Source organism: Aythya fuligula, chromosome 16, assembly GCF_009819795.1.
Source record: "Aythya fuligula isolate bAytFul2 chromosome 16, bAytFul2.pri, whole genome shotgun sequence".
Taxonomy (NCBI): Eukaryota; Metazoa; Chordata; class Aves; order Anseriformes; family Anatidae; genus Aythya; species Aythya fuligula.
The window spans coordinates 4,687,440-4,709,988 of record NC_045574.1 but is presented as its reverse complement, the minus strand read 5'-3'; the positions used below and the strand labels follow the sequence as shown (position 1 = coordinate 4,709,988).

General features: G+C 37.8%; 1 protein-coding gene across 1 annotated transcript in view; it reads right to left on the bottom strand.

Annotated features, from left to right (window-relative positions):
- Nucleotides 1-1,908: 1,908 nt before the first annotated feature.
- DHX35 (DEAH-box helicase 35) overlaps nucleotides 1,909-22,549 on the bottom strand; it is a 29,902-nt gene continuing 9,261 nt past the window's right edge. Inside the window, exons 10-22 of the mRNA XM_032198400.1 lie at nucleotides 22,064-22,160; nucleotides 20,789-20,947; nucleotides 19,297-19,507; nucleotides 17,011-17,135; nucleotides 16,204-16,258; nucleotides 11,978-12,073; nucleotides 11,474-11,568; nucleotides 10,795-10,872; nucleotides 9,527-9,656; nucleotides 8,736-8,817; nucleotides 8,137-8,208; nucleotides 5,790-5,901; nucleotides 1,909-2,928 (exon numbers count right to left, since the gene is read on the bottom strand). Of these exons, the coding sequence (XP_032054291.1) occupies nucleotides 2,884-2,928; nucleotides 5,790-5,901; nucleotides 8,137-8,208; nucleotides 8,736-8,817; nucleotides 9,527-9,656; nucleotides 10,795-10,872; nucleotides 11,474-11,568; nucleotides 11,978-12,073; nucleotides 16,204-16,258; nucleotides 17,011-17,135; nucleotides 19,297-19,507; nucleotides 20,789-20,947; nucleotides 22,064-22,160 (1,357 nt within the window). The 3' untranslated portion in view covers nucleotides 1,909-2,883. The remainder of the gene's footprint in view (nucleotides 2,929-5,789; nucleotides 5,902-8,136; nucleotides 8,209-8,735; nucleotides 8,818-9,526; nucleotides 9,657-10,794; nucleotides 10,873-11,473; nucleotides 11,569-11,977; nucleotides 12,074-16,203; nucleotides 16,259-17,010; nucleotides 17,136-19,296; nucleotides 19,508-20,788; nucleotides 20,948-22,063; nucleotides 22,161-22,549) is intronic.

Sequence of the window (22,549 nt, the reverse complement as noted above, 5' to 3'; positions counted from 1 at the left end):
AGCTGTGGCTGTGTTCTTACCCATTTAGTAGAATTATTTTTACGCTATAAGAAATACATTTCAATTAACAATGTCTTACCTGAATTTTTATTCTGATTTAGCACCATCTTATTCCACCACTGACAACACTGAAGCCATGACATGAGCAGAAACACTGACAGCACTTCCCGCTGAACTTCAGTAATTTGAAATTGATGGATTGTAGGCTTACTTCTGAAAAACATTTATCTCCTTGTCAGTGGTAGCATGACTTCTATTTCAAACAGCATTTTAATTCAAGAGTGATATTTTAACATCATTCCCTACAGGCCAGATTTTAAGTCTTAAACTGTTTCATAAACTTCCTTGCCTTCATCTTCAAATGCCTCCAACCTCCCCCACAACAGCACACCGACTGTTTATCCAGCAAAGAGCCAACAACAAGGCAGAGTTGCCCATCTCCTTAATCAAAGTTATTTAAAGCATAGAGCTACACAGACAGCTAGCAGAGAGCTGCAGGCCACAATTTTATAAAGTAAAGACATTTTCAGTCCTTTCAAGTTTTGGGTCTCTAACTTCAAGCACCTTCAAAGAGTCCACCTTTCTTGATGAAAGCAGTGCTTTCTCTCTAAAGATACCTTAATATGGATACTAAAAACACTTATTCTTGCCTACATCTCTAGTATAAAGTCTACGTGTTCAACCTGTGTGTGCACCTCCGGCAATCCTTCCATAGTCTGTAAAACTACCTACCCACTGTGAAGACAAGTCTCCATTTCTGTTTTTGTTTATAAGACATATTGCACTCGTTCTTATAGAAGTACAATTGCTTGCAGCATGTTACAAAGCTTTTACATCCCTGGCTTCTGAACTTGGCAGGAGTCACAGTCATTCCAACAGAAAATTTTGCAGATGTAAAGCCAGGCTAAAGTACACCTGGAGAAGAGAGTTCAGACCCAATTCTCAAAGCAGCAAGTTCTAGTGGCCACCCTCTGCATGCCAAGCACCACCCAGACCAGCACCGTACAGCCACCCAGTATGCTGGGAAACCACCCTGTAGTCAGCCTGAAGTAATGCACTCTCAAGCTTCCTTGATTCAATGGTTTTTATTTTTTGTAAGAATATTTCCAGAGGATGGAGCGACACAGACACTTGAAAAGTCTTCATATTTAGTTCATTCTCTGATCCTTTGACAGAAAAAAAACCTGCAAGTTGATTATGTTCGATAAGTGCCAGCAATGCTCTCAGCTCTGGCTAGGAGACAGTCCCTGCCCCAAAGAGCTTCCATTCTAAGAAAGTAATACAAAGGTGAGGATCCCAGGGAAGACAAAGAAGGTGACGTGGTTTGTCGTGCTGCTGGTGGCTTACGTTGAGACTGGTCCATCTTTTTGTGCTGGCAACCAGTATGGAGACACTGCACAGACAACACGTTGCACATGACAGAACATGTTCTTTCTGCAGGTGTTTGTAAAGGATAAAGTAACGAAGCTCTCACAGTTTTCAAGGCAGTCCTGTTATGAGGAAGGCATTTACTCTACATAGAAATTTCTGCCTATTTACATACTCTTGCTTTTTTTTTTTTTTTTTTAAAAAAAAAAAAAAAAAAAGAAAACAAAATCACAGCTAATGTGCCCAAAATATTCATCACATCAATTGCCTTACAAAAATAAAGTTTTAGAACAATATGTTGTGCCTTTCTAAAATAAATATTGATAGAGTAGGAAGAAATAAATACATGTATACAAGCTATTTTATTAAAACACAAAGAATACAGTTCTTTACTGAAAAGTAGCCATGGAATTCTGGTTAAAGCAGGAAGTGTTCAGAGCATCCTTCTCTTGCAGTAACACATGCAGTCCCAGGCAGCAAAGAACAAATTCTTTTTTCTTATTTATATGTGTATATATATATATATATATATATATACACACACACACACATACACATATATGTGTGTGTATACATACACACACACAGTGTTCCTTATTAGGAAAGTACAGAACATATTCATCTTTGCTGAATGAGACACTAGAAAACGTGTTCCCTGATGATATTTTCTGGGATTTCCAAGCCAAAAGAGGCTAACAGCTTTTTCTTGTTAGAAGAAAGAATAATAAAAAAAAAACATAAAGCCCCATCTGCAAATCTGAATAACTGTTAACAAATATATAGTTCCTTGACTGAGAAAAAAAAAAAAATCCTTCTTAGAAAGGCTGAGCTGTTTCTCTTCCTCCCCCTCCTCAAATAACTATTCTCAAGTATGGAAATCAGACATTTTAGATATTATGCTACTTTCTATAGGACTGTTACAGCAAAGGAAGCAAGGGGCAGCTCATCTTCAGGCAGGAGACTTTTACTGCTTGGGAGCACAAGCTGCACCAGTTCGGGGTGGTCCAACATGAAATCAACATTTCCATGGCAGTCCCTTGTATTTCAAGGGTGACTTCCTTGCCCTGAGCTACCTGCTGTCAGGAGTCAGTCTCAGTTTGGCCGGTAGTAGTCACAGTGCTCTAGGTAATAGGAGGCAGGGTACCCTATTCCCCACTCTCATAAGGCAGCCGTACCACTCCAGGAAATCAGCTTCCCTCTTGAAGGCTTTTTTGTGGTCCTGTATGTCCTCTTACTTTTGTTTATTGTTGTTGTTGTTTGCCTATTTATTAAAAGGAGCAACATGCCTAGATTAACAACAGTGGTCAATTAGGCAAAGAATAAAATGTCCACAATGCAAGCTCTACATAGGTTTACAATGTACTGGTCATGCATAAACCCCTACAGATCCTGGCAGGCATTTAAACATTTAACTTTATGTAGGATCAAATTGGTAATGAGCTAACTGCTGAATGGACTGTAGCCAGCTTCAGATCACTGGTAGGTTCTGCATCTGCTGTCACAAGTCATGTCAAGTCAGTGGTCATCCACTTTAGCTCTTTTGGCTTTCAAGGAAAGATGCTGCAAAAAGAAAAAAAACTTCATAGCACATACACCACAAATAGAAAAAAGTTCAACTAGAATGTTTTCAGGTATTAATCATAAATTAGATAAATCCTTAGACAAATATTACCCTTCCCAAGCCCTGCTTATTATTGATAAAGCTAAAATAAATACATGAAATCCATTAAAAAAAAAAAAAAAGAAACCCACATGCATCCCCAAATAGTATTTTGGCTCGATATAAAACAGCATCTTCTAGTACTTCTGTATTGACTGCAAGCATATGAAAATTCCCCAGCTGAAGCAACTTGCCAACATGTGAAAATGCACATAAAGATAGACGTGCTCCAAACAATGCATCTGCACAAACACCAGGAACACATACACAAAGTATAAGATTTTAACAAGCATTAAATCTGCAGCTGTAGTTTCAGTAGTGCTTTGAATCTATTTGTCTTAAAGAAAAAGGCACGCCAAAAAGCGCAATGGAAGAACACCCTCCAAAACCACTGCAAAAGTTGGAATGAAACACAATTGTCTGAAACTGTAATCAAAGTGTAGAAAAAGTCTTAGCAGAGAATCTATTCAGTTCTAATTTGTGTGGGTTTTTTTTGTTTGTTTGTTTGAATGATGTAGGAATAAAAATCCTAAGATTTCAGAAATATTTAAGCAGAAAGATGTGTTCTTCAGTATAAGTCTGAATGACTATAATTCAGCATAAATTTTTGTGCCTTGCAATTGTTTGCATATACAAAATTTACTTCTATAATTCAAACCTTTACACAACAGATTTATATCTGATTTTCAAACATTTTTATAAATACATCCAAGCTTTTTGGCTGATGAAGATAAACAGAGGCTGACCAAACTGAATAAGTTTTTGAAAAAGTTTTCCTCAAAAATAGCACCACCTTTGGTAACTTCCATTACTTTAGGATGAATGCAATGCTTACTTCATCCTGCAAACAGATCAAATCTAAAGAATGGCAATACTAAGAGTTAGGTGATTTTATGGAGCATCTGCAACAGTGGTAACGGTGCCTTGGAAAACATGTTCTCTCAGTCAGGTAGGTAGTACAGCTCAAGACAACTCTTACTCGCTTACAAAAAGCGATTCTATGAGTCACTGAATCACATTTCCCAACACCACCTATTTAAAGTAAAACCTCACACTGAGTTTTAGCCCACAGAGAGGTCATTTCCTAATGAGATGTTGTGTTACATATGGGATGTTTCAACATATAAATATGTGAGTCAAAAGGATGAATTATTCCAGGAGCAGATTAGATAAAACACGAACATTGGCTCATCTTTCTACACCGTGCTTGCAGAATGCGTCTAACAGCAGCTAAAGACTTGAGGGACTACCCTGCAGGGTCATTACTACCTTTGTCAAATATATTATAGAGTAAAAGGCAAAAAATACTCAGCTACTTAATAAATGTATTTATAGACGGCAAATGTCTGGATAACCAAGATGAATTCTTCAAGCTCAGCATTCATAAAAATAAGAAAAAACACCCTCTCAAGTCAATTGTATGGACAGATGCCAATTCTGGTGTACACTGAAACCACATACATATGTTCTAAGACAATCCATGCAGCACAATGTTTTTCTTTTTTTTTTTTTTTTTTTTCCAAAAAACCCAAGAAGTAAAAGAAAGCAAGCCTGAGATTCTAAGAAAAAAAAAGTGTAGCAGATGTATAAATCAAACAAGCATTTTTGCAACCTGGCTGCTCATGTGCACAAACAAATCTCATTTTGCATCAGTCTGATAGGCAAGTGCATTTTTTCACTCAGCGTTTTGGAAATAGTTCACTAATTCATATGACTAATATTAATCCCAATGGGAAACTCGTATGCAAGAACAATTTGGTTATCTTGCCTGTACGGTATCTACATGCAATGTGGTATCAGAAGCTTTGGCATAAATAACATTTAGATAATTGTGAAAACTGGGTTGGCATTAAGTATTATCAGTGAATACTTCTTGATTGATGAATTTGCATAGGGCAGAGTAGCTAAAGAATGATAGGAAAAAGTGGTAACTTAAGAGATATCTGTGAAGAACAGGACCACACACAGGATGGTTGAGGTTGGAAGAGACCTCTGGGGTCCATCTGGTCCAACCCCCCCGCTCAAGCAGGGACACCTACTGCAGATTGCCCAGGGCCAAGTCCAAGCAGCTTTTGAAGATCTCCAAGGAGACTCCACAACTTTGGGCAACCTCTGCCAGTGCTCTGTTACACGCACAGTAAAGAAATACTTCCTGAAGGTTAGACAGAACCTCCCGTGCTCCAGTTTGTGCACACTGCCTCTTGTCCTGCCACCGGGCGTTACTGAAAAGAGCCTGGTTCTGGCTTCCCCATGCCCTCCCTTCAGGTATTGATTAAATTGATCAGATCCCCTCCTGGCCTCCTCCTCTTCTTCTTCCTCTATGTATGTATATAGTTACATATATCACACGTTACAGAATTTAAAATAAAGGTTTGCACAAATAGCAGCTATTCTTTGACATTTCATGTTTTAACAAATCAGAGCTGACTTTTGCAGCTCTGAATCATGAGCAGAAGGCCTGGGATTTGCACAAACATTTGCAAAGCATACAGAGACTTAAAACTGTGAAAAGCATGACCTCTGCCAGTCCTAGTGCTGCTCCCAGAAGTAATACCAACCACCTACATTTAAGTGTAAAATAGTTCAAGGTTTCATTTACTGGAAGAATATACTATTTTATAACTTTGAAATCATGCCTGTTGGTTGGATAATTTTTGTATCGTTACATAGATGACAAAAAAAAAAAAAGCACTTAAAAGTTCAGATACAAGAGCTGTTAATACAGCAATGGTACTGTTTGGGCTTTATGCCGATTCCGTACCGTTCCTTGCTGGTAAAAATGAGGTGCCAGTTCCAAGAGCCATGCTGATTCAATGGCTGTCACATCTCTCATGTAGTATTTGGCAGTCTGTATGACTTCATTGTAGACTACCCTAGGAGAAAGAAAAGAAAAAATAATGTACCATAAAGCAATGAGGGAGGCAGGTGTATAATGGCATATTTAAATAGTTTCTCATACAAGCTGCTAGAGGTAGTATTCACAGCACAAAGAAGTCTGTAAATTGTATGGTCTCTTACCTCTTTCCTTCCAGTTGCTTGGAGTGCTCTACATGAAAACAATTTCTAGACTACCATTAAAAACAATTTCACGTACTACCATGACAGACTGCTACAAGGTATAAAAATAATGGGGCCAAGGGGACTCAAAGCAAATCCTTTGGAAGACAGAATATTACTTATTCTGTAATATCAGGAGGAAGGTTGTCAAAGGCACCAAAACCCTGTGCCCGTAACAAGCTGGGCACAAATACAGCATGACTACCCCTGGTGTCTGCAAGCAAGCAAGATAAGGATTTGGAAAAGAAATCACCTTCATACCCCGATAGGAAATTCAGAAACGGTCACATGGACTCATTCATTACTGCCTCCATGAACAGAGTGTGCAACCCATTTCTGAAGATAACCTTCTGTAGGGAAAGTCAATTTTACCAAGGAAGCACAAACCCACGCTCTGAACAGTCATCAAAACCAGAAGTTATTTGCCTTCTATAAGCATAAAGCTGCCACAAGGTTTGTGGCCTCTCGTTAATTGATATTTTGCTCTCAAAGCAAATAGGAAAGAGTCCAAAATTCTCTGCCAAATGCAGCCAGACTCATGGTAACCAATCCAACTAAAGAGAAATCAAAGGAAGAGAAGCAAGAACACACTATGAACACACGTAACAAATCAAAAACTGAAGTTCTCAGCACAGGAGGTGCTCTGAGACAGAAGTAGCACTGAAAGCAGGGTTGCCAGGTAAGTTAAACCCCTGTCTTAAAAGATGTCCTTAGCGAGTAGGGTGTTGGGGTTGGCAGTGACAATACCACATGGCCTTGGAAGACAGCTCCAAGAAATTACTGCTGCCACCAAACAGCCAGTGAAGCAAACAAGAGCTTTCAGGTTTTACCAGTTAAGGCTTCCAGCTATCCACAGTTCTGATTTCTGGAAGTGCCCAAGGCTAGGATGGAGATTCTGCTCTGACCTCACTTGAAAACTGAACCCTGCAGTACTTGAGCCCTCTGCTAAGAGATTGCAGAAGGTGTGTGCTGGAGCAAGGAATTCTTCCAATGCTTTTCTACTACTGGATTTTCTTTACAGATGATTTTCTTCTTAATTTATTCTTCTTACTGTCTGTCACTCTCCCATAACAGAACCTCTTTCAGGATGTCATCTTCAGCAAGCTAGAAAGTTTCAGAAGTGTATCTGCAAAGCATTCTTTTCATCATTTCAAACAGTTTGTGTCTTATTTTTAGTAGCAATGACAGGAGGTTAAAAAATAGCAAAAAAGGGAGAGGATCAGGCTGGTTTCATTGGCAAAAATTACTTTAGCTACACTCTGCTCAACTCAGCCCTGAAGAATCAGTCCAGTTCACACCAAGTGAGAGCTGGACTCATTTCTGTTTTGTGAGCCAATGTAACCGATGGCTAAGTTCCAATCAGTTATGCTTCTGCAAACCATACGCACAAGGCGTAGGAAGCCAGTTCCAAGATAACAGATAACACAGGCCAAGTTTACCCTTCAAATTCTCACCTACAGGACAAGAGTCCAAATACATCAGGTTCATCATGTTGATCTGGCAGTTGGAAGCACATTTCTAGTTATCTGAGCATTTTTGGCATAAATGGAACTGTAATATCCCAGCTAAGAGGAAAGTAATACTATTAATGTCATCTTTTAAACAACCATATCTCATCTCAAAGGATTCTGGATCATGAAATTTATATCTAAGCCCTCTCCCAGGAATCCAAGTGCAAGTACTGCAGCACCTATTTGATAAAACATTTACTTACTAGGTTTAATAAAAGCAACATAACTCTAGCCACATCTAGGTACAGCGACCACTCGGAGAACAATTTGCAGTGCAAGACATGGTGCCTATTAAAAGGGTCACTTGCCTCTCCTTTCCAACCTCTGCAAGCTTTTTGATTGTTAAACATCATTTTATTTCCCTGATTTATTTGGATACTGCCTACAAAAAGTTGCAAGGGAAACACCAACCAAATTATCTCTGTGAGAACCATGACCTGTGTTTATCTCTCTCTCCACAAAAAGTCATTCATGAAAATGTCTGGATGCTCAAAACATCTTCTAAAGATCACAAAGCAAGTGCGAGTTGCTTTAACTTACCAGCGTGGAGGTTTCTCTGCATACAAGACTGAAGTGGGGTGGATATGAAGCTCATGGTCATCACGGATAGTCCTTGAAAGCAAGATACTATTTCAGATCATGCACAGATTTATCATTTAACATTTGGTTTCTTCCATCCACAGTACAAATGTTAACAAATGGCAACAGCGAAAGAACTGGAGCAAACTAAAAACATTCACATTTAATGAACAGCTTTCAGCTGAAACCAGGCTTAAATCCTGGCAAATGGAAAAAATTATAGTTTAATGATCTAGAAGAAATCTATCTATATTAAATGAAGAACTAGTGTTTCAGGCTTTTATTCAGTGCTCTGAAGCACTACAAAGACACAGTACTTGCTTGTATTAACACAAATAATTCCTATTAGTACCAGCTTCTTGCTATCAATAATTCTAATCATATTTGCCAAAAAGAAGAGAGAAGAATTGAAGTAGTTTGAACACACAAGCCTTCAAAGATGTAGTAAATCAAGTGCCATGTTTCTTACTGCAAGTGCCTAGAAGAGCACCCATTTGTTGATTTATCCAGTCAAAACTTTTAAACCAAGCAACAGTTGTAATGAAAGTACATATATTTACCTGTAAGCACCGGTAGAGTGGAATTTAGCTGCATTAGCAAAGAATCCAGAAACTATGCATCTCAAAACAGGATCTGGATCACCTGAAGATATTGATGAATTTGACAGACAAACATTAATGTAAATTAAAAAATAAAAAAAAAAAATAAAAAGTTTGATTCATCAATCAAACTTTGATAGCAAAGGCTTGAAAGAAAACCCTGCAATCTCTTCTGACTTCAATTTCACAGCAAGTCAAAATTACTGTGAAAAAAAATACTGTTGCCACCATGAAGATAGTTTCACAGTCCTTAGGGCAACCTTGTGCGACAGCAAAGCATTGAAGTCTGATTTTTCAGAGCAGTTAGAGACAAGTTTTGAGAACTAGTCATAGCACCCACATCCTCAGAGCACAGCTGGAAATCAGATCCCAATGTCCATGCATTTTGAACATAGTAGAAAGAAATGTGTTTTTTGAGAAGTCAAATAGGTCACCCCATTCCTTCTTTTATGATTTTTGTAAAATCTGTCCTTTAAATATATAATCAATGGTGATAATCTCTTGCTGGAAAACTTAACTAATGAAGACTGGACTAAATTCAAATCATAAAAACTGGCTACGTTGCTCTTTTACAGTCATTTTTATGAGAAAAATATGCTTTTAATTAATGTTATTTTTAGGCCATAGAGAAAAACAGGTTACAAGAAAAGCAAAAGGCAGACTAACAATTTGGAAACTATCCTCAAAGCGTATCGGACATGTGTTTTTTTATTTTTTTATTTAAAAAAAAAAAAAAAAAAGCAAACTTTCACCTTCACTGGACTTCTTTGGAACTTTAAAACGTACAAGAAGCTTTTTCAGCTGCTCTCTTACAACAGAAGCTCTAACAAGACCTTTGTAGTTTAGAAAGTGCTCCTGACACCACTGAGAGCTCTTGCTGTGCTGTAGAATGAGAAGAAAAAATTACAGTGAAATACCTCCAGCAAAACAAAAAACAATCTCTCTTGGATCACGGTCTCATTCTGTTTTTGTCTCCTACAACGCTATTTATTGTTCTTTTCCCTGAAAATTATCTGCCTACACAGCAACTAACATGAGTTAGTAATCAACAGTAATTACAGAACATGTTTGAAGCAACTTCTAAATGGCAGCAGAATAAACACTGTGAGGATATGTTCAAATAGTTGTTCCTCATTTCTTGACATGTGGTCAAAGAGAAAAGCATCAATTATTTAATTTTCACACACAAATGCATTATATCATAAATTAGTCTGTTTTTAATCTGAAAATGTAAACAAACTTTTCTGTTTACTGTTTTCATTAGTTCAAATGTTTTCACTACTTCTCCAGAAGCCAGCACTTACTCCAAGAATCTCTGCAACTGGCTACTTCTGAGAGAATTATGCAGGTACAAAATCTAAAAGGCAAATTTTTCGTTGGTACCTGAGCTTTGGTTAGTACCTGGGAGCTGGGGAGAGGAAAGTCACTTTTTTAAATAGTAGAGCTGTTATACTGGTTCAACTCAAGACTGTTGCAAGTATATTACAGATGTGCTTTATACCAGCAAAACATACTTCTCCCCAGCAGGTATAGTACTTCAAAACTAATAGGTAAAACCTCAGCTTACAGAAAAGTACTAAGATTGCTGTTAAACCTTAAGGTAAATACATAAAGATACTGAAAAAGAAGATGCGTTGATCAATGAGGCAACTATTTTAAAAAATTGCTAGACTTGGATGCAGTTTATCATCAGTAAAACTTGGATACGTTTATAAAAAAGATATGGTAACATGAATTTCACTGAGAATTTGAATACATGTTTTTCCTAGACCTGTTCAAAAATTCCAATGGAGACAGTTCTCCACAGACAAGAATTTTGTGCTGTACCCAAACCAGAGAATTTTTTCTATTTCCTGTTCAAGATCTATGGCAAAATACAAACAAAGCAGAACTATCATTTAATAGATTTGGCAAGTCCTCAACTTTGAGGATGCTATATCCAGAACTTCCAGAATCAGAACTGGGGGATGTTCGAGTTCCTTACATTTCTGCAAATCCACATACACTTGAATCAACTTACTTTGACAAAGGCTTCATAAACATTAAGCATAGTGAGGTGATCACCTTCTTCCACAGCAAACTTTCTGTGTTGCCTGGCCTGAAAAAGAAATATATTTTTTACAGGCAGATTGATTTTTTGCAATGATCATGTCTAATACCCTCAGTTCCCATTATCTCCATGTTGACTGTCAAAATTCTTACCATAAAGAATAGTAGTTCTAGGCAACATCAATATTCTACTAGCCCACCTACATTGAGGTGGCGTTCTAAAACTTGAATTAGAAAAGTGAACTGAAAAGGAATGCCAAAAGTATGAGAAGGATGCATTAAAATTAGGCTCTTACTACCTTTTAAGAATTTGCTACATCCTAATACTTTTGTTTGTTTGTTTCTCTCAAAAGGAAAGTGACTTGGGGAGGTTTTTAAATTTTATTTGTTTCTTTTTAACCCATCCTTTAACAAGCCCTCATGCTGGTCAATATTGGATTATAACCCTCCGCATTTCTAATCCTCAGAAGGAGGCTTTTATCACTGACAAGGAACTCCAAGGCTCCCCCTGTTAATCAGATTCTCCTTTTGCCTATAACCAATAGGTAGAGTTTAAAACTGTTTCATTTTCATGTAAACTTGCAGTATGCAACGAGCATCAGTATAATACCTTACATATGGAACATACAAAACAACACAGTTGAACTTACAGCTTGAGATTTTTGATTTGGAGGGATCATAAAAATATTTTGAATCTGCATCATGGCAGCAATTGTTAAAATTTCCTGGGAGCAGCCAAAATTTCCTGAGGAGTAAGTGGAGATATTTAGTACATGAAATCTTCTATCATTCAACTTATCACCATACAAAATAAAGAGGAAAAGAAGCAAGATGTATTTTGAAAGCATACAAAAATGCAATATCTAAACTCATGGATTTTCTTCACAAGTATGAAAATGAACGTTTTTAATGGAAAATAACAAGACAAATATGTTAGACTTAACAATTATTGACGTGTTAATTGGTTTAGACACTATCAGAAAGGACCATGAGTTTAACTACTCTTTTTACTAAGCACCATGCCAAGATGAAACACTATATTTCAAGTTTAGCAAATGTCTAATACTACTCTACAGTTACTAAAGGCAGTATTCACTACTCAACACAAGACTATGAAGAAAAGTATGAGGTGGTTTTATATTTTTTCTTCTTACCTGATTCCAGAAGCATCTTTGCAAACATAGGATTCAGAGGAAACTCTGCTATTCTTATTCCAAGAGGCTCTGTTAAACGGCAGTGCATATCCAAACCTGCAGCACATTAATAAATGTATCTGTGATACAGGCAAAAGTAGCGCAGAAAGACTTCTTTCGGAATTTTAAAGCATACAGAAGAGCAGAATTAAGAGCTAAAATATAGCAAATACACCTAGGAATGGAAACAGTTTTCTGACTTATATATGCTTAGGTCACAGAGAAAAATAATTCAATATAATCTGAACCAGAGATGCACAACTGCTGAAGATTCTCTGCAGTTTATCCTGCCTCATGCATCAGTTAGTGAACTGGCAGCCACGTTTCAACTGCAGCCTCTTTACTGGAGCTGAAGCAGTACAGGACAGAGGCATGGCAGCTTGATTTCAGCGCACAAGAGAAGCCACACAAGAAGACTAAGAGGAGTACAGGAGCAAGACTTTGGAGAACCACAGATTGCGTAAATAACCATAGAGTAGTCTGAGGAAACCTAAGTGCGACCCAGGCATTATATAAGCATGGTATTTGTCAGACTGCTTGGTGGCAAGAAAACCACAGCTGTACTTCAGCTGTGTTTCACAAAGAAGACCAAAACCACAAATCATTTCAAAGGAGAATAGCTCTGAAAACTTGTGTCAGCATACCTAAAGCCATAGATACCTCTATCGCAGTTACTTTCTTTTATTATTTGATATACTTTTATTGAACTTCTTACGACAATGTAGTAAGTCCCTCACCACACCCCTACACTAACACTTTGAGACATTTCACATGTCAAAATATTTTCCTCAGAAGCAGGTACAACAGTCAGCTTATGTGAAGTGATAAAGTTAATGTATTTAAACACGAAGTAAAAGAAATTGCAAACATTAAGATATGATTAGCTATCATTTGACCAGCACAATGGAAGAGGCTTAAGTGCTACCACCATTAATACAGAAGCATAGAATACCCCGAGTTGGAAGGGACCCATAAGGATCATCAAGTCCAACTCCTAGCACCACACAGGTCTACCCAAAAATCCAGACCATAATACTAAGAGCACAGTCCAAATGCTTCTTAAACTCTGACTGGCTTGGTGCTGTGACTACAGCCCTGTGGAGCCTGTTGCAGTGCACGACCACCCTCTCAGTGAAGAACCTCTTCCTGAAATCCAGCCTGAACCTCCCCTGCCTCAGCTTGACACCATTCCCACAGGTCCTATCACTGGTCACTAAAGAGGATTGATCAGCACCTGCCCCTCCACTCCACCTTGCGAGGAAGCTATAGACCGCGATGAGGTCTCCCCTCAGCCTACTCTTTTCCAGGCTGAACAGGCCCAGTGCCCTCAGACGCTGTCTTCCCCTCTAGGCCCTTCACCATCTTTGTAGCCCTTCTCTGGACACTCTCCAACAGGTTGTACTGTGGTGCCCAGAACTGCACACAGTACTCTGCGCTGGTGTGGCCTCACCTCGAGTAGAGTGGGACAATCACTTCTCTCAACCAACTAGCGATGCCGTGCTTGATGCACCCCAGGACACAATTGGCCCTCCTGGCTGCCAGGGCACACTGCTGGCTCATATTCAACTTGCTGTCAACCACAACCCCCATATCCCTCTCTGCAAGGCTGCTCTCCAGCGTCTTGTTGCCCAGTCTGTACGGAAAGCCAGGGTTGCCCCATCCCAGGTGCAGGACCCGGCACTTGCTCTTTTTAAACTTCATGCGGTTGGTGATCGCCCGGCTCTCCAACCTGTCCAGATCTCTCTGCAATTTAATATCTTAGAATAAGTAGCCCTTCATTTAGAGATATTTAACTGAGTTCCCAAGTATGGAAAAGGAGAAATTAATATCTTTTCAACTTTCTACGGGTACACCAAGCCATTGGTTTCTGCTGAATTCTATAAATCTCAAAGCAATTATGCATGAATATATACAGCTTGTGCACAGATGCTTTTGTAGCAACACGCCTGATTATAAACCAAATAAATCTGAGCTCTGCTTAAAGATAAAGATGTTGCTAAGACTATTATTGAACGTGCTCAGTAGAAATTATTCAAGAGTCTTGTCATTAAGCTTCAAGTAACAATCACTAGTAAAATGTGATGGGCTGAAGGAGACAAACAGTTATTTTAAGCTTAGCTGGAGTGGTTGTTTCTGATAGGCAATAACTTACAAAAATCTTCACCAAGATCCTGGATCTGAAGTAAAGCTAAAAATTAAGTCACTTTTTGCCTACTTATCTGTATTCTCCTAAATTATACTTAAAACTTATACCAGCTGAGACCTATACTTAAAACTTATACCAACCGAGACCTTCAAAGGGGCATCAAAGAAGGCTAAGAGGTGCTCCTGATGTAATCTGTTTGCATCACTGTAAAAATAATCGGTCTGAGAACAGTGATGTGTTTATCCAACAGACCTATCTCAGCCTTAACAGCGTTTGCTCTGCACGTTTCTCTGTTGGCCCTGCAGTGGCATAATAGGGTCCTGACCCACATTTGCATGCTGTTACAATGCAAATGATGAAACACATGTTCATACTTGCATAAGGGATTTATTCCTGACTGCACCTGCAAACTCTTGGGCAGCTTCAACTCTGCAACTTAAAAAAAAAAAAAAAAAAATCTATAGTAAGCCACTGAAAACCTTAAACTTCAGCAAAAAATTGAGAGTGAATCCATATCACGCACTACATTCCTTTCCATCTCAGACACCAACATCAGCGTTTCTCTGCTTTGCTACAAAAGCTGGACAGCCAACAAAGTAACAGCTCTACACTTTCCTGTGAACCTACCACGAGCATAACACTTTTGCCAAAACATCAAACAGCTAATCAGTGAGTTTATTGACCTTTCCTCTCCATTTCCCTAAGGTGGTTTTGGCTGCAAATTCATCCTTGCAACACACTTTGGAGCCAGTGTGCAGGTACTTGTTCCAAGCTTGAAATGGCTGCCAAGAACCAAGTGCCTTGAGTGAAACCTTCCTTCACAAGATGGAAATGAATCAGCACAGAACAAAATCACAGCCAAGAGAGCTACAGTTCCATGAGAATTAGAATTGTGCTGACTGCCAAAACTTACAACATGGCATTTGTAAGTGACGTAAAACCAGTTCCAAATGTCTAGAAGCTTCCAAACTTCACAGTCTTTTTTACACTACCCTTTTCCTAGTGTTTACATTATGTAGCAAATACTCTTAACTTAGCATTTGCAGTTAATCAAAAAGTAGATCAGACTTTCATTTTGATTACTTGTTCCTGCATCAATTTCTTGTTTTGCTTTAAGTTTGCTGCACTCAAAAAGATTAAATAGCTGTCAGAAAAGAACTGTTCTGATAAACAAAATTAGATGACATACATTCTGCTAATCACAACAAAACAAAACTGAAAATTGTGTATAAAACTATTGCTAGGGTGTGATTTTAATGTTAGCAGTATTCAACAGGAGCGTAACAAATACAAACCAAAATGAACACGTTTAACCTCTACCGAATTTGAGAACATGCTATGAATAGTAATTTAGAAAATATTATAAAAAGATGCTCTATTAAATAACTAATAAAAAGTACTTTGAATTATATTCTCATGGTTTTCCATGTGCCTTAGCATGGTTTCCAGGAGGTTCTGTCCCATGATCTCGTCAGGCACAGAAGTAAGACTGACTGGCCTGTAGCTCCCCAGGTTTTCCTTTCTTCCCTTTTTAAAAATAGGGGTTATGTTTCCCCTCTTCCAGTCAGTGGGAACTTTCCCAGAGTACCTCAACTTCTCAATAGTCGCATCTTCTCACAAAAGTACTAGGCAATATGCCTAGTACTTACATATACTTATAGCTACTATATAGTATTTATAGCTACTATATAGTACTTATAGCTACTAAGTACACTTTTAAGCAACCTAAACGGTTAAATTCTAGTTTTATACTCCATTTAACCGATTTTTAGTTGCTCCCATAAAGTTACTGCTGCTTTTTGCTTGCTTACCTGTGTAGAATAACCTTACAGTAAAAGAAAGTACATTTGGAGGAGGCTGAAATACTTTTCAAGAAAATAAAAAATAAAAAAATAAATATTTCACTGGTCAAATCTGCTATTTCTCTTACTCTATTCTCAAAAACAAACTCAATTAACATCCATCCAATCACCAAATCCAAATCAACAATGTTTTTCATAACTTCTGTAAGATAACTAAGTAAAGCAAAGTATATTCTCACCTCCTAAAGCATACAGCAATTCCAAAGCTTGTACCATTGACTGTGCAGGAGGTGGCTGTGAAGAAAAAATTGCTTAAAAGTTATCATCACAGAACACATGAATTTCCATAAAAATTCTTCCACAAGATCATTACCTTTTAATTATCTACTTTCTTTCTTAAGCAAAATGAAAAGTTCTCAGACTCTTCCTGTCAGCTTTCCATTAACCACAACCACCAGTGTTGCAAGCCAAATCCATCTCAACAGGCTCATCATGATTACCATGACACTCTCAAGATCCTATCAGTATACAGAATTAGGCCAAGTTGAAGAGGCAAACTTTCTTTATCCAGAAGTGACTGCCATAACAATTGCTTCTTAACTTTCTCTTCTAATGCTATCGTATCAGATTTAGTCATCAATATAAGAGTAGCTAGAAACTTCACAGAAATATAAAAACTGATATTGCTCTTTTTAATGAGACAGATTTAGTTCTGTAGATATTTCTTTTCCCCCTGAAAATTTAGTGTAAAACAACTAGTTAGTATTGCAGAACCTTACAAGTGTTTTTCTTTCCAAGCTGTTCTCAGCATTTCTAACAGCAAACTCCAGAACACAAACAGTTATTTCCAAGTTGCCACACACATTACTCGTACTAGCTGATTTCCATAGAGCTATTTTACTGCCTGATAGTAGGCAATGAGGCATGCTTTCCAAATTAACAGGACAATAATTACTGGTTAATGGTTCTATGGGTTACCAACAAGTCATCTCACGATATCTGTTCTCACTAAAGAAAGATGACAAACTCCATTTTCTGGGACTCACTGAAAGAAAGGGGAACCTGAGCACGTTGTCAATTCCCAAAGCCTTCAGTTGCAAGATGACAGGTGCAAGATTACTGCGCTGCATCTCAGGAACAGTGGACTTTGGCAACTTCTCAAAGTCTTCCTCTGTTGCAGGAGAAAACAAAGCCATTTGGGATTCAACTCTTACCATGGGCAAGCCAACATGATAGAACTGTACCCATTTCAAGTTCAAGTTCAATTTTAAAGACCAAACAGGTGTTAAAACAACTAACTCAAAGATGATGTTTCTCCAGTTACTGTATTTAAAATTACTTTAGTGTGAAAATTCTGTTTTATCTACACTGTTGATTCTGTACTTGACCCACATTTCAATTGGAAATTTAAATTCTTCATAAAAATCTGGAAATACTTTATTTTTCTTCCCAGAGTTTGATGTAATACTATAAAAAAGCTTTGATTTTAAAAAGGGGACAAGGAAAAGTTCAAAACAAACATGTTCTCAATATAAAAATACTATTTTTAGTAACTATACAAGTCAATGAGGTTTTAAAGTGTATTGAAAATAACAACTAAGGATTGAAAAACAACAAAAAAAAAAGGCATTGTTGAGTAAATTTAAGCATACTTACTATAAATTCTAAGCATGGAAAAACACTTCATGGAAGGTCAAAACCCCCATAACCTCTCTATCCATCTCTTCTACACACACACATTCCTATGCTAAACTCACCCCAAATCAAGAGAGTAAATGCATTATTTTTACCTCACTTATTTTTCATGTCCAGACAGAAACTTCCTCCATTTCTGATCTCTCTCATACCTTCACTAAGACAAATCACAGAATCACAGAATTTCTAGGTTGGAAGAGACCTCAAGATCATCGAGTCCAACCTCTGACAAAGGTAGCTTACCTTTTCTGTGCTTTGGTCCACTCAGTGCACCTTTTATTTATTATTTTTTTCTTTAATGTTTCTTAAAACACTCATCATTAGGCCATCTCTGGGGCACACGAAAATAACTTAAATATAGTCATGTAAGAGATTATGTTGACAGGAGCACTAAAACCACAAAGGTTGACTAATCCTGGGACGTAGTATCATCATGGCCACCTACAGAGTAAAAGTGCTCAGTGCCACTGCATATGTTGTAAGAGATCACAGTGGTATCACCTGAATTCTTAAACAATGCTCTATAGTTCCACATGGAAAAATGCTGCAAACCTCCATGGGAAAAGGTGCTTTGAAAGATGCAAGGACCACACATGTGAAAGACAGCTATGAAATAACTTTTTTTTTTTTTTTTAAATAAGATGTATCAGCAAGAAAAATGCTCTGTAGTACATCCAAACAACTACCTCATGAATTGCAAGCCGATCTCACACAGATGTATTTTAACAGTATCACCAAGACCTAATGACAAATTATTAATCTCAACAATCTACTAAGCACTTGCTTTAGTCTGCAGGCTCTTGTTCATTAAAACATCTGCTAAATTTAAAGCTAAAGCAATTCCATTCACTCTCGTTCTTCACTGGACACACAAATTTAGGTAATAAATCACATCTTTGTTTAATGCGGCAACTGCTGGAAAGCACATGTATGTTGCAAAAAAGATATAAGCCTCAAAGCTGCAATAAAACTAGAGGGAACCTCATGCACATAAGCAACTACCATGCTCAACTGTAAAGCCTTTTCTCATTAAACAGCTGAGAATAGAGACAGTTGGATTGCAGCTTTCTGAACACTGCCAGGTGGCTGACAGATTCATTTATAACAGTTATTTTTCTACAGTGCCAGCCTAAATAATTCAGGACAGCATTTGGGGTTGGCACCTATTGCTCTGAAAAAGAAACTGCATAAAGAAGTTTTTCTCAACCATCTGATGAATCCTTTATTAAACACAGAGTCTAAAGGGAACTTTAGTCACAGAAGAGAGTGTCACATGTGAAGCAAAGCCTCAGAAACGAAAACAGGGGTAGTTTTTTTTTTTTCCTTTTTTAACCAAGAAAGGTAAACTGAGTAAACTTGTCACTCTGAAAGGTGTCAGCAAGTGCAAGCCTGAAATGTTGATGCAACCTCATTGCACTTTCCCTGCTCAGTTTGTATTTCTGTTTTATAAAAGCAATTCAGTTTCCAATGCTTAGCATATACAAACAATGCACTTTTAAATATGCCAAAGGAATAATGAAGGGAAATTTCTGTCTCTTGCTGAAAGAATAAAATGCAGTTTTGGTTCCCTTTAGCTAATGCTAAAACAAAACACAAGTCATACCAACAGGTTCATCTTCCCTACACAAATTACTGACCTGTAAACAGTCTGTAACATTTTCCAGAGCGGTTCCGTCCGGCACGCCCTGCTCTCTGATTAGCTGACGCTTTGGACTCTGGCACCACCACAAGGCATTCAATGGCTGTTTTTGGATTATAGGCCCGAAGCTTCACAAAGCCACAATCAATTACAAACGTAATTCCATGAATTGTGATAGAAGTCTCAGCAACGTTGGTGGCTACTATCACCTGCAGATATGAACACAAGGAGGATACTGTGAGATGCCCCAATTTCCATTACACTGTCAAGCCCTACCATCACTGCACCAGGACTGAAATACAAGCCACCATTTGAGATTGAAAGATCTCAAACATGACGGTTCCAATCAACACACTCTGCAGCACAAAAGGATACAGCAGATGCAGCAGAAATAGCTGTCAGCTTAAAGTAAGCCCAGTTTTTTTACAGTTTCACAATTAATTTCTTATTCAGATTTATTCTCCCTTCATAAAAGCAGTAGAACTTGGCTGTGTTTACAAAGAAAACCATAATCTGACTGTAAATTGAATGTTACTATGTAGTGAACTAAAATATCTTCTCTCTGCTTCTCAGTTACAGTGACCTGTTACTTGTAACACTGGTGCAGGGCAGGAGATAAGAGGGGGGCAGAGCTGATTCATTGTTCTACGTTCAGTATTCCTGCAGAGAAGTCCCAAAATATTAAAAAATAATTGCTCCCTGCTGACAAGGGGAATTTTAATCCTTATTTCACCTGAAAATAAAAAAAGTAAGTCTTGGCAATTAATTGACATATCCAGGAGAGAAAATAAGTACTTATCTCTCAATGTTTTCCAACATCAGATGAACAGCTTTACTCATTAGACTCCAGCAGGCACAAGAAGTATAACAACGCACCTGGGTAATTGTCAGCTTATCTCAGCCCCAACACAGGCTCTGCCTAAGCAGAAAGCACTAATAATTGTGACCAATTAGATGATAGTTCTGTGACGTTAAACATCCAAACAAGACTTTCAGAAGTCAAAACAAAGCATTTTCTATGTAAGCCAAGCAAGTCTTAACTTGTATCTTAAGTGAAAACAGAGCATTTACCCACTGTCATTATTTTTTCCTTTACTAATAGAAAATAGACATAGGCTGTCCACAGAAAGGAAAGAAAACAGGTGAAAGCAGAAGACTTCAGAGCGTAAGAAGCTGCAACTTGATATAAGCAAAAGCTGCAAGTGGATACAGATATATGTGGCATGTAAAAAGGCTCTTAAAAATTGAGAGCTGAAGTAGACAGGAGAGCTAGAGCTAACATACCTAGGAACGATAGAAGATGAAAAGGGAAGCCAGAGAACATGTTCTCGGTTCGCATTATGAAAATAACAGGCACTATCAGGAGATGCAAAAAAAATCTTCTTCCATAAAAGTTCACAACAGTCTTGTGATGTGAATACCATATATGGTACCTGTGAAACACAGACACCCTTCTGGGTGGTAGAAATGAAGATAAATTACAACTGTACCTTCCTGACATTGCGAGAAACTCTCTCAAACACCTTCATTTGCTCCGGATAAGGCAGCCCAGCATACATGGGGAGAACACGGAGGTGTCTTTTCATTCCAGTACGAGAAAGGGCCCGAGCCTGTTCTATAAGCATAGAAACAACAGTCTCCACTTCCTCCTAGAACAACAGCAAGACAAAAAAGGGCATGAGGGAGTTTTCACTTTAGTATCATTCAGCTATCACCTGTAAAGAAAACGCACAAAAGTAATCCTAATATAGTTTTAGTTGTTCAAAATCCAGGACCACATGAATAGCTCCCTCAACTTTGAAATATTCTTATATTAATTGCCATTTCTATGAAATACATATTTACATAAAATATTTATATCCATTTATTCAAAACAGCATTCCTTCACAAATTCATGAGAAAAATCGCAAAGGAAGGACTGAACAAAGCTCAATAAGGAGGAAGCAGGCCTGTTTTTCTGTGCATTTCAATGCATGAGAGAGCAAATTGAGAGGCCGTATTTTGACTGTGCTGTGCATCTTGATGAGGCATGACACAGTACCAGCATTAACACCTATCCTCACATTTTCTCCAAGATTACATTCAGAGATCAACTGTGGCATCTCACTCAAAAAAAATACAGACAACAAAGTGTTTAGACATTGCCTTATCATATATCAAATTCACTTTTTCAAAGTCGAATCAATAACAGGGATGAAAATTTTTTTTGTAGAAACACGCAAGACGCTAGTGAAGCTATTCAAGGTAGCTTGCTCTGCACTGGAAGAACCATAAGCCACCTCCCATTTACTCTTCTGGGCTGCAAAGCGAGCTGACAGGCACAAACAGAGCAAAAGAGACTCGCAGATCTCATAGCAATTTGTTTTTCTGTCAAAGACTTCAGATTTTAAGCCTAACAAATGAAAATTCCATTTGCCCTATTAATGATGATTCACTGTCAATTTTAACAACTTTGTAGGTGTGACTAGCACCAAGAAACAAGCTGTTCCACATTATCAACAAGGCCATAACCATACAGCATTAAACAAGGGAAAATGTTAACCATTACTAGCTCTGATAAATTCAGACCTAATTACATTTTCTGAAAGTCCTTGGGACTGGCCTAATTCTGCTCCCATTGACCCAGAAAGGCTCATCATCTTTAACAACTGTAAAGTAAGCACAGCTAGGGAAAGATGGAGACTTTGCAAAGCCAACAATACAGCACTGTAAAGCAAAAAAAAAAAAAAAAAAAAAAAAAAAAAAAAGATTGCTTTTGTTTATACCTGGCCAGTTAAAAATGCCAGTATATCACCATCATTCTCCATCTGGTGAATTTTCATTGCAGTTTCCACAGTTGATTTTACATAGTCTGGAACAGGACTGTTGGGAGAAAAAATGGCAGAGATGTTAGTAGAAAAGTAAGTACAGATGCCTTGCTTATGTAGGAGTAGAATAAAAAGCTAGCTTTTGGACACTGTAAATCACATGCACATTTACTTCAGGATGTATTCTTACGAATCAGCCTTTGACAATTCATTTGTTTCCTTGACAGAAATGTGAGTTTAAAAAAAAAAAAAAAAAAAAGTCTTTCTACATGTGTTTTGCTGCTGTAAGCAACATCCCATCATTTCAAGGGCTTTTTTTAATGCTGTGTTTCCAAGCAAATATGCAAGTGCTTACTTCAAATGTATAAAAGCTATGACAATGAGCCTGTTCTAAGAAAAGAAATGTAACTGTAAGAATTATCCTATTTTTCATACAATCAGTTT